This window comes from Mus musculus, chromosome 6 (genome assembly GCF_000001635.26).
Source record: "Mus musculus strain C57BL/6J chromosome 6, GRCm38.p6 C57BL/6J".
Lineage (NCBI taxonomy): Eukaryota > Metazoa > Chordata > Mammalia > Rodentia > Muridae > Mus > Mus musculus.
In genome coordinates this window covers 83,922,621-83,937,044 of record NC_000072.6, presented here as the reverse complement: position 1 = coordinate 83,937,044, position 14,424 = coordinate 83,922,621, and the positions used below count along the sequence as shown (strand labels likewise).

At 37.5% G+C, this 14,424-nt stretch overlaps 1 protein-coding gene across 25 annotated transcripts in view; it reads right to left on the bottom strand.

Moving 5' to 3' along the window:
• Positions 1–14,424, bottom strand: part of Zfp638 (zinc finger protein 638) — a 119,804-nt gene that overhangs the window by 49,827 nt on the left and 55,553 nt on the right. For 22 of the 25 annotated variants that reach the window (XR_001785106.2, XM_006505704.4, XM_017321434.2 and 19 more), the window contains exons 2-3: positions 6,880–8,392; positions 2,035–2,096 (exon numbers count right to left, since the gene is read on the bottom strand). Coding sequence is in view for 21 of the 25 variants with exons in the window: in XM_006505704.4 (XP_006505767.1) it covers positions 2,035–2,096; positions 6,880–8,392 (1,575 nt within the window). In the remaining 4 variants the exon portion in view is untranslated. The remainder of the gene's footprint in view (positions 1–2,034; positions 2,097–6,879; positions 8,393–14,424) is intronic. The other 3 variants (XM_006505714.4, XM_030255216.1, XM_017321438.2) reach the window with 1 other exon arrangement.

Genomic DNA, 14,424 nt, shown 5'->3' with positions numbered 1-14,424 from the left:
AAAGACAATGGGTCTTTAAACAAGTTACTGAGAAAAAAGAAAACAAGGGGAAAAGGGGAAGTGGGGCATATAATTCCAGAATTTAAAAGGCTGAGGCAGGAAGTTCAAGGCTACCCTGGACTGCAAAGAAACCCTGGTCCAAACAAACAAACAAACAAACAAACAAACAAACAAAAATTCAAACCAAAACACAGACCAGCTCCTGAAATTACCAGCTCTATAGTTCACTAGAGTCCAAAAACTACAGGAACTATCTACTATGCAGATAAGTTTTCTTTTTTTTTTTTTTTTTTTAGATTTATTTATTTATTTATTTATTTATTTATTACTTGTAAGTACACTGTAGCTTCAGACATACCAGAAGAGGGCATCAGATCTCATTACGGATGGTTGTGAGCCACCATGTGGTTGCTGGGATTTGAACTTCCGACCTTCGGAGGAGCAGTCAGGTGCTCTTACCCACTGAGCCATCTCACCAGCCCCCCAGATAAGTTTTCTTAAGACCAGAGCAAGGCCAAGAAATGGAAACTTACTTTTATTTATTTATTTATTATTTGTAAGTACACTGTAGCTGTCTTCAGGGAGTCAGATCTCATTATGGGTGGTTGTGAGCCACCATGTGGTTGCTGGGATTTGAACTTCTGACCTTCGGAAGAGCAGTCGGGTGCTCTTACCCACTGAGCCATCTCACCAGCCTGGAAACTTATTTTTGTTTGACTTAAAATTCAGCTGTTCTTGCAACTAGAGCTACTCTCTACAACTCCCCAGTCAGATGAACTAATTCTCTTCCTCTAAGAATAACTGTGGCTGCTGGAGAGCTAACTAGTAGTTAAGGGCACTTGTTGCTCTTACAGATGCCTTGGGTTCAGGTCTCAGCATCCACATAGTGGCTCACAACCACCCACAGCTCCAGTTTCAGGGGGATTTGACATTTTTTTGACCTCTGAAGTAACCGGGAATGCTTGTGGTGGCATAAACATATATGCAGACAAAACACTCATACACATAAAATAAGTAAACAATCTAAATTTTTTTCAACAGAGTTTACTGTATTTTGAGTTAGGTTTATGACTTTTTACTCAAAAAATCCTGAATAATCTCAAAACCCATGAGAATATCAGGCTGGTGACTAGAACTATTTAACGATGTTAGGGAAACAATTTAGCTGTTATTCAAAGGGAAAGAGGATTATAAATTCTGGGCAGGCTCAACAGGTAAGAGCACTGATTGTTCTTCTGAAGGTTCTGAGTTCAAATCCTAGCAACCACCTGTAATGAGATCTGACACCCTCTTCTGGTGCATCTGAAGACAGCAACAGTGTACTGATTTATAAAAATAAATCTTTGGGTCGAAGTGAGCTGGGACTGAGCAGGGACCGAGCAGGTTTGACCAGAGTGAGCAGAGGTCCTAAATTAAACTCCTAACAACTACATGAAGGCTTACAACCATCTGTACAGCTACAGTGTACTCATATACTTAAAATAAATAAATAAGGGGCTGGAGAGATAGCTCAGAGGTTAAGAGCACTGACTGCTCTTCTGAAGATCCTGAGTTCAAATCTCAGCAACCACCTGGTGGCTCACAACCATCTGTAAGAGATCTGACACCCTCTTCTGGTGTGTCTGAAGACAGCTACAGTGTACTTAGATATAATAAATCTTTTTTTAAAAAGCTTCATTCTAAAAACAGGTCCTAAGACAGGGAAAGTCTTTATAATGGAAATTAAATGCTGGCATATGGTCTGAGTTAGTTTTTAATTATGCAACCTTTGAGAAATGGCCCAAGATAATAGAAAAGAATGCTATCTGTCCTCAACCATTCTGGAAAAGGCAAACGAGACACAAAAAAAAAAAAAAAAAGTCTATAATTACCTACTAGAGATTAAGTTAAGAAGGAGTCAGTGAAAGATCACATGAAGCTCTCCTTTTGGAAAACTAAACATAGTTTTCTAAGATTATTATTTTAAATAACCAATAGCTTTAAAGTATCTAACATATTATCACGCTTGTAAAGAAGGGAAGAAACTATTCTTACTGTTGCCTTAACTGCCGACAGCTCTCAATGTGGGTGGAGGTATTTTGATGCTGAATCCAGTCCTGTTGTAAAAAAAGAAGGTTGAATTAAAACAATTCTCAAGCTGACAAATCAATTAGGCTTTTTTTAAATAACAAAGAATATTTGAGAAATTTACAAATCTAATCTGAAATAGCATTTAGATATAACAGAATTTATACAAACAAAAATTAAAGTCCTCCAAACAAATACATTTAACCCCATACCATATTAATTCCACTTAAAAAATATTTAGCATAAATATTTCTTGAATCAAGAATCAAAACATTCATTTTGAAATGCACATATATCTAGACCTGAAGAAAAGCATAAATTAAAAAAATAACACCTCAAATATAAAAACATTTTAAAAAACAACAACAAATTTTTTCAAGTAGTCCAATGGCTTCCTCCTCTAGGGTCAGGCAAATGACACTAACCACCAAACATGTGAGCTAAAAGGCTAGTGGCATTCCAAACAAAATACTCATTATATTGGAGGAAATGATTAGTAAAATAGTAAAACCTACTTAACAAATCTATTTTCAAGACTTAAAGGAAAATAACACCATTTCAAAGGCATGCTACCCCTTACATATATACAGCTTTATCATTAACAAAAAAATGCTTTCTTATACACTTTGTTTAAAAATAAGTGTCTTAAAATTACAATGTGTAACAATAATTATTAGCTCCTAGAAGATGTATTTGATTAAAAGAGAGGGCAGAGAAAGGAGGGCAGGCAATACAGTTTTTTACTATAATAATCTCCAAGGTGAAACAATTTGTTAATTAGTTCAAACCATTCAGTCTATTACTCAGTATTTTATTGTTTCCTCCAGCAGCTGGAAAGGAAAATAGAAAGACAAAAACCGACCCTCACTAAACAGTTCTGTGTTTTAAAATGTTCTGAGAAAAACTTCTTGTTTCCACTTCAAAAATACTTTACTTTTTATCATCCCTAAAAACAAAGCCTCCACAATTAAACTACAGTTGACTTTAATTCTAAATTCTACCTTGGCAAGAACTACCTGAAAGTCAAGCTACTTCCAACAGTGTATATAAGTTTTAGCAAACTAAAGGATTTCATTAAACTTCCTAGATTAATTGTACACTGTGAAAACAAAATGTCTGCTACCCTCATTAGTGCTACAAACAGAAAGCTAAAAGAAACCAGCAATCAAGAGTCCACAGCAGTGCCCAACCCATGTCTTTGATATAAATGAGGTATCGTTTTTTTACCAAGTAGACACACTGGCAGGCAGGAAATTAGGCATGATTTATTTGTACCATAAAATGTTTTATTTGAATAGTTGCCAACATTTTAAAATCCAGATTACACCCCCAAATCTGATTTTGAGCTTCGCTTGAAACACATACAAAGAAATGATAACAAATATGCTTCTTTGTGATACCTGTGTAAGCTGAAGGTGGTCACTGCCCTGCTTTCTCTAATTCAATTCACACATGCACACTGACTTTCAACAGGCATCCTTCTTGATAACCCAAAGCTCAGTAAATATAACTATGTAACCCCAATTTCTAGGCTTCATGATGACAGTACCCAGATACCTGCTCAAAAGCAGCACTGTTTCTATAGGAAAAATAATGACCTGAGAAACAAGGATGGTCCAAGAACTTGGGCTGGCTCCAAATCAAACTATGACAACACTGACTTCTACCAGAGCTTGTTCTTTACCCTCCTCTGACTAGCTTAAAAAAAAAAAGTTGTTTCCGATGTTGCCAGAGTTCAATCCCAACCTGGACCCATATGACGAAAGGAGACAGCCAGACTCTCACAATATTGTGACCTCCACAAACTCACTATGGACGCATGTGGCCACACTGACATACATACAAAATATATAAATAAGTATATAAATAGGGGGATTTTCTTGAATCAAGTTATTTCAATCAGAAGGTTATAAGAAATCAAGGCAAACTCCTTTAAAACCTGAACTCCAGTTTGTGAGAAAATGCATTCTACATGCTACTATTGCATTTTCAAATTATATATCAGAAGCAAAGATATTGTAGAATTTACTTGGTAGGGAAAAGCCTGAAATTAGAAATTCACAATTACTGGCTATATATTTCTAATGTCACAAATACATACACACACAAGGCAATAAAATATATCATGGAAACAAGAAGCAACTTGTACATCTAAATCCACATTCACATGCTAACATTGTCCATTAATCCATGAGGAATTCTTTAGTTAGATGAGCCCCAATCTGTTATGCTGATTATAAAGACCAGGAGCAAAGCATGTGCATATATGTACAATGTATGTTAACTCACAGTATACAAGACAAACTATGGCAAACTTATAGTAGTAAGAAGACAACCTTGGAGATCAGTCCTCACCTTCCACCTTGAGACAAGAGTCTATGTCGTTTTGTCATTGCATACACCAGGCAAGCTTCTGAAGAGTTTTCTGGTGTCTATCTACCCATCTCCCAATATGAGTGCTAGGATTGCTGCAAATATTCAGACTGTTGAGTTTTGACATGGACCCTGAAGATCAGAGCTCAGGTCCTCACACTTGTGTGGCAAGTGCTTTTATTCATTGAGCCATCTCCACAATCTAAAAGAGTCTAAATGATTTTTCTCTGCTCTCAAAATTTTATTCTATCTTGTTAATACAGGATTCTCCACCTTAGACTTGATATCTAGGGAAACTTCCAATTAACTAGCCTACCCCATCTCCCTTCTTCCTATTCATCTACACTGAAATCTCCCTGAAACATTTTCAATGTGTCACTTCACATACCAAAGAATTTAATTAGCTCCCCAATATCTTCCATGTGAAATCTAAATTGACAACAGCTTTTCAAGGCCTTTCTAGTAAGTTCTTCACTGTGTCCTACCATAAGCCTTCTCTTCTAAGAACCCTTGCCTCTCTGAATGCTGCTGTTACCATCTGGAATGCCACTTCCTCTTTAAATAGGCATATTTAACCCTTCTCATCATTTAAAACTGTCTTCAAACTATTCTATACATACCTCCCTACCAGATCATTCTGTTCCAAACAAACTTAGTACAACTGATAACTACCACTCTATCAGTCTTATCTAACTAGGTTATAAAAGTCTTATAAAATAAAGTCTTATAAAATATAAGAGTATATTTGTTTTTCTTTTTCATCACAAATTGCTAGCTAATCTATAGGTACTGTAATGCGGACTGACCACTACAAATCTGAAATCAATGTAGAAATAATAAATATCTTTCCCCTGTGCATGCACAAATGGTTAAATATCACCAAACTATTTGTTTCTAACTTTCAGGTATGTGGGTATTTTTTTTCCCTTGATGAGACTGTATAAACTGTTTTATAAAACAATTAAATTTTATACAGTTTTTTATTTCTGTCTGCACCAGCATCACAATCACACACAAATCTAAATCAGTAAATATACTAAAAATAGTGTACTTTCTACAATACAAAATAAAAATAAAAATGCAAGTTCTTTAAGATGTATTTTCTTCAACTCATTATGACTAACAGTTCAAAATAAATGGGAGAGTTAGTGGTATGCCCAGTTACAATAGCAAAGAGCATCCAATACTCTGTCCAGAGCTATTTACAGATTACAAACTCTATGAATAAATTATTCTATGAATAAATTATTCTGAGATTTTTTTTCTGAGTAACAAATGACATCTATTCTCTTTGATGGAATAAGGCAACTACTACTGTACTAAAATTCAGCATATTTTTCTGTGGATAGATTGCTGCTTTCTGATTGAACGTAGGGCATGATATATGTTAAACATGTGCTCTACCCCGAATACACTCCCAGCCCAGAATGATGTTTTCTTTTGCTAAAGTTAACTTGAAGACAAAAGCAACCAATTCAGGTTTTAGGTCACTGACTGAAAACTGATAAATGAATACAAAGACAATAAAATGGCAGTATTTGCAGAGAAAAAAAAATAACAAAAGAACTAAAACCTACACATATGTAAACCTACCTCTTCAAGCTACCCAGCCAATTCCAGGCTAAAGCTTGAAATTAAAGCTTCTTAAGGTACGTTCCCTCCTCCCCACCATTCTTACCTAAAAACTACATTAGTAAACAAAAGAATCAGTGGTTCCTATACACGTATGTTAAGAAAGGGGGAATGTGGTAGTTCCTGCTCAAATTTACCACTAGTTATTATCAAACAGCAAACACTACATAACACCATTCCTCAGCGTCTGTGCAAATGTCTCCTCTGTCTACACGAACCACAAGGTACCTTAAGCATATATTTTGGATGTTTCTCTCTGAATTTCCAGCATTTTACTCTCTTTTCTGAGCTCATGGCTGGTTCCATAATCATAATCATCTTTATATCCTGAATCATTCTACTATGAAATTATTTTAAAAGCACCTTCTCAAGAAAAAAATTACTGGTCCATACAAAAATCAAAAAACCCTTAAAGCAACATTAAGATCTTTAGAACAGGTATGCACAGGGCTAGAAGATATATTGTCCTTAAAAGTATGTTACAGATGAGTTTTATATTTTTATCCTAATAAATCTTAAACATACTTTCCCATGTAGCAGTGTTATGAGTACACAATTCATTAGAAAAATTAGATGCTACATAAATGGAATAACTAAAGTTCAAAATAAAGGCAAACTATATAGTATGCCAAGTAACAGGATGTAGAAACCCAAACATTCATTTCAGTACTTAAGTACTTACGATTACAAGTAGGTGCTGGGGTTGCACTTTTGTTAACGCTTTGTTAACAGCAGCATACATAACAGAATTTAGAGAAAACCTGGGCACTGAGCATCATTGTACAGCAATCTTTTAAAAACACTCACCTTCAAATGACTACATTCTACGTTACACAGAGAACACAAATGTGGAAATATTCTTGGAGATGCTGCATAATAATCATTCATCATAGAAGGGGTTGGCAGTCTCTTCATTTTCTGGGCACCAGCTTGTGTAAACTTTGGTAGCCACGAAGCTTTCACAATCCCAAAGGGAGACCGAATAGGCAAGTCAGCCTCTGATTGGTAATCCTTTTTACTTTCTGTAGGTCCACCATGTGCATCAGCTGAACTGATCACAGACTTCTGTGAGATCCGCTCTTGTTGGCGTAAAACTGCATCTAATTCAAATGTAAAGGGTACCTGGTTCATAGATGGAGGATTCAGAGACTGGCTCGTTGTCTGGCTAACTGTTTGGCTAATAGACTGGCTGATGGATTTTACAGGTTCAAGGACTGACTGTCCTGAAATGTGTAAGCCTGACATCTTGGTTCCACTCTCAACTGGGAAAAAAGACTGACTGGAGGACTCACCAGGGAAGTCCATCTGACGAAACATATCTCCACCAGGAAACACAGAATTACATATCACATTTGGAGTTGAAACAGTTGCAGAAATGCTCTGCTGGGGCTGAAATTCATTCTTTACTTCATCAGTTGGAATTTCAGGATCATAAATACGTACTTCAAGTGGATCTTCTGTATAACCATATTTGCTTGCATGCCCATAATCAATCACATTACTTGAAACTGTTTCATTACTAAGTGTTTCCTTATTTCTGCTGTGAGAAGGTAAATTAGGTAATCGGCGGCTCATTTTTCGCATTCTTATATCCCTCAATATTAATGGCATATTTTCAGGAGTTAGCTGTTCATCAGGATAGCGGCTAAGTTCTTCTAGATCTTCATTTGATAATCCAAAACTTGCTAAAATACTTGAAGCACTCTCTTTTGTGTAGCGGCTCTGTACTTTAGGACTTTGCTCTGTAACCTGGGTTACAGAGCTCTGTTTCACTTCTACCGGTGGAGTTATATGAGACTCATCATCCCACCGACTACCATGAGGCTTCCCCTTCTTTTGTTGTGCTTCAGGAAAATCCAATTTTTCTTTGGTTAATCTTGGATCGGTTCGGTGTTGAGTTACCTGAACATTCATTCTTTGTGGTCCCATGTTCTGATAAGATCCGTGGCCAGGAAATCTGTGTGGAATTCCACGGGCTCTCCCTGCTGGGTAAAATCTTGGAAGACCCATAGAGCCAGGCCTCACAAATGGTCCTGGAGGCCTCATCCCAGGAGGATTAGGTGCTCGTGGCCTTTGAAGTGGAAAGGTCCCTCGAGGATTAAACCTGGGTCTCGACATGGCTACTTTCAAGAATGCCTGATTTAAAAAAGTATAAGGTGGTGTTGAACCATGGGAGGCAACGGCATTCAGCTGCTGAAGCGCCAACTGAGTCTCAATCTGAGCAAAGCGCAAAGGAGACGGGCCCAACAGAAGTGGGCTCGCAATGCCCAGGCTCAAGGAATTCACAAGTGGTGCGAAATTTTCCAAGAATAACACAAAGCTGAAAGTTAAAACACAAATATTAGATCATTTTAACTCAAACTGCTTCATGCAGTGGGTTCTACAGCCAGAGTAAAACATTTTGAAATCAAGCCATGATATCATTTTGCATTGCATATACTTTTAGAGTAAGGGCTTACAAAGATTTAAAATTTCCTCTAAAACTTTCTCTTCTTTTCTGATTCCAGAACACAAACCCCAAACCTCAAGTTCATGTACATTGCCGAGCTGTACTGGGTGCTGTCCTAGGTGCTGAGATGTAATTCACAAGTCCTTTTACATAATCTTGAAAAAGACTGAGGATTTATTTTGTGCTTTTATACTGAAAAAAAAGACGGAGGCATTAAGATTCTTAGAAATAAACACTATGTGTGTGATCAGACATGAAAGAATTGTAACTTTAAAGTTTTATTTAGACCCATTTTTGAAAGACACATTCTTCCTTGGAATCAGCCTTCACATCTACTAGGTTCCACATGGCAATTAAGCTATACTTATATTTCTGTTATTGAACAGTTGTTTCTGGTTAAAAAAAATGTGTCACCAGGAATCTAATTACAAAGTCTTTAACAAGGAGGTGCTGGAGCATGGAACTCCTTATAATACACAATATAACATGGTAACAAAACCAGTTAGGGTTTTTGTTGTTGTTCTTTCAATTGTTGAGAATACAGACAAAATACATAGGTAACAATGATTAACTTTAGAGAAAATGTCCATGTTGTAGTTGCTCTCCTAAGCATTTTACATGAATTTAGTCGTTTAGTTCTCACAAGTCCCAGAAATATGCATAGTTTTACACTGAGAGATTAAGTAACACATAGGAATGCAATGCTGGGATTTGCATTGAAATCAAAACCAGACTTAGTTACAATTGATGCTCACAACCATTTAACAGATGCAAACAACACTATCCTGCAAGTCTCAGACATTAGATTTCCTAAATGTGGTTACCAACTAACTCCACACATTGCTACACTGCCAAGTCTAATCACCTTCAAAGAGGACCAGGACATCAGCTCTCGTTCAGGACCAAGGACAGCAGCAACAGAGTCCCTCTTCATGTATTTCAAGATTTACTTTGTTATTTAAAATATATCCATGTGTTTAATTACATACATGTAAGTTTGACTGCATGAGGAAGCTAGAAGTATCAGATCCCCCTGAACTAGTTACAGGTGTTTGTGAGTTGTCCCATATGAGTGTTGGAAAAACCTGAATTCAGCTCCAGCTAGTTTCATTAGGTTCTGGGGATACAAGTCCTGGTGCTTTAGTTATGCTTGTAAATGAAAGTAATTTTGGGTAAAACTCTATTTATTTGGCTAACATTCTCCCTCATCACATCCAACCATTTTGCATACTGCCAATATATTTTTTCCCAAAGCTGAGACCTAATAATCACTCTACCACTGAGCCACACCTCGCCATACACTCCATTTCTTTAATTTTTGTAAAAGAACATTTTCACCACATTATTCCTGTTCAAACACCTAAGAGAATAATATCACCCTTCTATTTCTTGGCTCTTTATGTGTAATGTCCAACCAATCTAGCCAATCTCTATCTACTTTTGTAATTAACCAGGCATTTACTCCAGCTAGGCCTTTCTCTTCCCATTAAAGCAAACAACTTGTCATGGGTGTTAACTGTTTTGATTTTATACCTATTCTGCTTGGTTAACTTCCATCAAATTTTCCTTGACCACTGAAGCTGAGTGCCAACATCCTTTCTTCATTATTGCTTGAGCCCCATTTGGTATCTGTAGCCTATGTTTTGTGCTAATAACATGCATGCTCTTTTCCAAGAATCAAGTGAAGCTATTTGCTCACTATAAGATTTTTCCCCAAATATTTAAAAACCTATTCAGAAGAACCTCAACTATTTGTTCACGTATTTGAAAGACTACAAAGCATTATTATTACTGTACAGAAATTAATTTTTAAAGCTCTGTATGCATTAATCTGTGCATGTGTGTAGATGAGTGTTTTACCTACTGAAATATCTCCCTAGCCCTCAGATTTCAAGCTAGAAGAAAATAATAGCAAATTGTGCTGGGCTATGAATTTACCAACAGCAGATACAAATTCACTATTTTAAAAATGCAATTTGTGGGGCTGGCAAGATGGCTCAGTGGTTAAGAGCGCCGACTACTCTCCCGAAGGTCCTGAGTTCAAATCCCAGCAACCACATGGTGGCTCACAACCATCCGTAACGAAATCTGATACCCTCTTCTGGAGTATCTGAGGACAGCTACAGTGTACTTACATATAATAAATAAATAAATCTTTTAAAAAAATGCAATTTGTAACAAATTCACTATTTTATGTATGTATGTATGTATGTATGTATGTATGTATGTGGGGGTTTTTTTGTTTTGGTTTTTTTGTTGTTGTTGTTGTTGTTTTGGGTTTTTTTCAAGACAGGGTTTCTCTGTATAGCCCTGGCTGTCCTGGAACTCACTTTGTAGAACAGGCTGGCCTTGAACTCAGAAATCCACCTGCCTCTGCCTCCCAAGTGCTGGGATTAAAGGTGTGCACCACACCGCCCGGCAATTTCACTATTTTAAAAATGCTATCTGTAACAAAATCCAGAAATCACAAATCATTAAACTAGCTTACCTCTGTCACAGTGGACTCATTTCTAAGAACAACTTTGTTTTTATCTGCTCCTTAAAAAATAAGCTGAAAAGTACTACACTTAAGTTCTTTAAAGGCAAAAACCTATATATTTTCTAGAGTACCTAGCATTCTGGCCTTACAGTGATATGAATAATATATTTACAGAATACAGACAGCAGCTATTTTACCAACTGTCTTCGAGACCTCATTAAAAATTAAGGTAAGCCCCTAACGAAGAAAATACACCTTCTGGGGCTCAAGAAATGGCTCAGCATTTAAGAGCATTGGCTGTTCTTCTAGAGGACCCAAGTTTAATTCTCAGAATTTGAATACATATCAGCTCATAACTGTCTACAACTCAAGTCCAAGGGATCTGATACCCTCTTCTGCTCTGCACAGATGCTGTATCCATATGCACATATACAGGCAAAACACCCTGACACAAAATAAAACTAAATCTTAAAATAAATAAAAGAAACAAAACCTAAGAATGATACTGATAAACCTGAAAGCAATGTAACAAAAACAGGAACCGAAAGACAACATTAACATCAAGTATATAGCCAAATAAGATAGCCATTATAACCTTTTAAACTTTAATTCTAAAGCTCTGGTCATAAAGAGGCTTCTTCACCTATGGATAGCCAACTTATGAAATTGTTGAAAAACTAACCTAAGTTGAGCTCTGAACTTTTAATTAACTTCTTCGAATACCAATTTTTTTTTCTAGACAAGATTACTCTATATAACAGATCTGTCTGGGAACTCATTTTGCAGACCAGACAGGCCTTGCACTCACAGAGTTCTGACTGCTTCAGCCTCCTGAGTGCTGGGATTAAGGTATGTACTACAACATGTACCACCATACCCAGCACACCCTTCTTAAGTTTTTATTCCTAGTTATGTATCTAATGCATATAAATGAAAACCAGCAAATAAAATCTTTGCTAGTAAATTCATTGCCAATAGCAGCCATACTGGTGCATGCCAATAGTTCCAACTATTTAGAAGGCTGAAATAAGAAAAATCACTTGATCCCAGTAGTTTTAAGGGCAACACAAGATTTATCTGCGTATGGTGGTTCACATCACTCTCCCTACACTCAAAGAACAGAGCCAGGAGGACTGGGACAAATTCAAGGCCAGCCTTGGCTACAATGAGCTCTAGGCTAATTAAGAATACACCGTATAAACTTGCAACATTAGACAGAGTCACCATCAGAGTAAAATGAAATTTTGTTTTCTATCTGTGTATATACAATTAGAAGAGGATTTATATCTTCTATTATTTTATTTATTTATTTATTTATTTATTTATTTATTTACTTTAAAACAGAGTTTTTTTCTGTGTATTTCTGTCTGTCTTGGAACTCACTCTGTAGACCAGCCTGGCTTGGAACTCACTGAGATCCACCTGCCTCTGCCTCCTGAGTGTTGGGATTAAAGGCATACAATACCACCGCCTAGCTCATCAAATATTATTTTTAAACCTATTTGTTTATGTATATGTGTGTATGGCTCTGTGCATATGACTGCAGGTGCCCAAGGAGGGCAGAAGAAAGCATCAAATCTGCTGATGCTGCAGGTAAATATGAGTTACCCAACATGGTTACTGGAAACTAAACAGATACTCTGAAAAAGCAGCAAGTACCCTTAACCACTAAGCCAACAAAAATCTCTCCAGCCAACAAAGTACTATTCTTAAATTATTCCAGGAACAAACATCCAGGGTCTCCAACTACTCTATCCCCAGCCTATTTGCTATTTTCAACTAATATTTTAATCTCTACTTAATACTTTTCATAACAAATTATTTAATGGTAAATCATTTGAATCGTTTTATTTTGATTAACAGCAATCTTAAATTCTTTTCAATGTCCTTTAAGAACAGAAACATATTACTCTGAAGCAAATATTTTGTATATCATTAAACAAAATTCTTTTAGAAACTAGTAGCAATGTCAATGAGAAAGCTCAGTAACTAAGGCACTTGGCTGTCAAGCCTTACAATTTAAATAGCATCGAAATGTCCATTTCCACAGAAAATCAAGAACTGCCTATTATTTTAATATCTTTCAGAAGGAAGGGGCTTTATTTTCTTTGTAAGTATCAATAAGTCTTAGTATCTAGAACAATCATCACAAGTTAGATCATGATGGCTCCACTGCATTGATTGTGGAAGAACTTACATATAACTCCACTCTTAGGGCAGTGAGACTGTTCAGTGGTAAAGGTGCTGGGCATGCAAATCTGATAACCTGAGTTTGATCCTCCCAATCCACATAAAAGGAGAAATATAGAAAACTAACTCCACAAAGCTGGCCACTGACCTCCACCTACATGACTTTGCACATGTGTACCCACATACATACATATATGCATACATACACATATATATATACATTTATACTAATACATTAAATTTTTAAAACCTTACACTTCAGACTTTATAGTGTCATGGTTTTCAATGCTATTTAATACTCATTTCACTTTACATACACAAAATCCTTAAAACCAAGATACCCAGTTTACAGATTAACCCTTAGAGCACAGCTACAAAGTAACTACGTCTCAACAGAACCTACATCCTGTTGGGCATTGGGCTATATACACACAGTCTAGTCTCCAGCCAAGCTGAGGTGTGGAACCCAGGGACCCAATGGTGATAATTCACCTACATGGAGCGGAAGGAGTTCCCTCATGTCTCCTGGAACCCTGGCTCCTATAGAAGTTACCGCCCCCTCAGCCCAAGCTTCTGACCTTCAGGCTAGACTCCTCCCAGTTACCTAGCAGCAATAAAGTTAACAGCACACCATAAGAAGGGCTGTTTGGCCCCACCTCGCTCTCTTACTCCCCTTTCTCTCCTCTCCTCTCACTCCCTCTTACTCTCTAGACTTTCCTCTTTCTCTTCCTCTCCCCCTTCCCTCCTCTTGGCCATGGCCAGTCTCTCTTTCTACCTTTTCTCTTTCCCCTGCCTTTCTACAATAAAGCTCTAAAACCACAGACTGTCTCTGTTTATCAAAGCTTGGATGGTGGGATAGGCTGTCTCGTAATGAGCCGTTTCTAATCTCCTGATGGAAGAAAGGCCTTCCTGTGCTCCAGTCAAGGCCCGGACTAAGGACTCTCGCCTGTGTGGGAACCTCTCTCCCATAACCCTGGGGGCTACAGGGTGTTGCCCCGAGGGCCCAGGTCGGGGGCTGCCCCTTGTCCAACCCCCCCACCCCCCGCCAAGTGGGGTCAGTGGCTTAGATGCCCACCTGGGGAGAGTGGAAAGTGTCTAGCAGCCCTCCCATGTCCACCTGCCCAGAGCACAGGAGCTCTGGCCAGATGTCGGATCCTCCTTCCCCCTCTTTCCCCTACACCCACTTAGTTCCCACACATCCTTACCCTCACTGTTCTTTTCATGTTGCATCCCA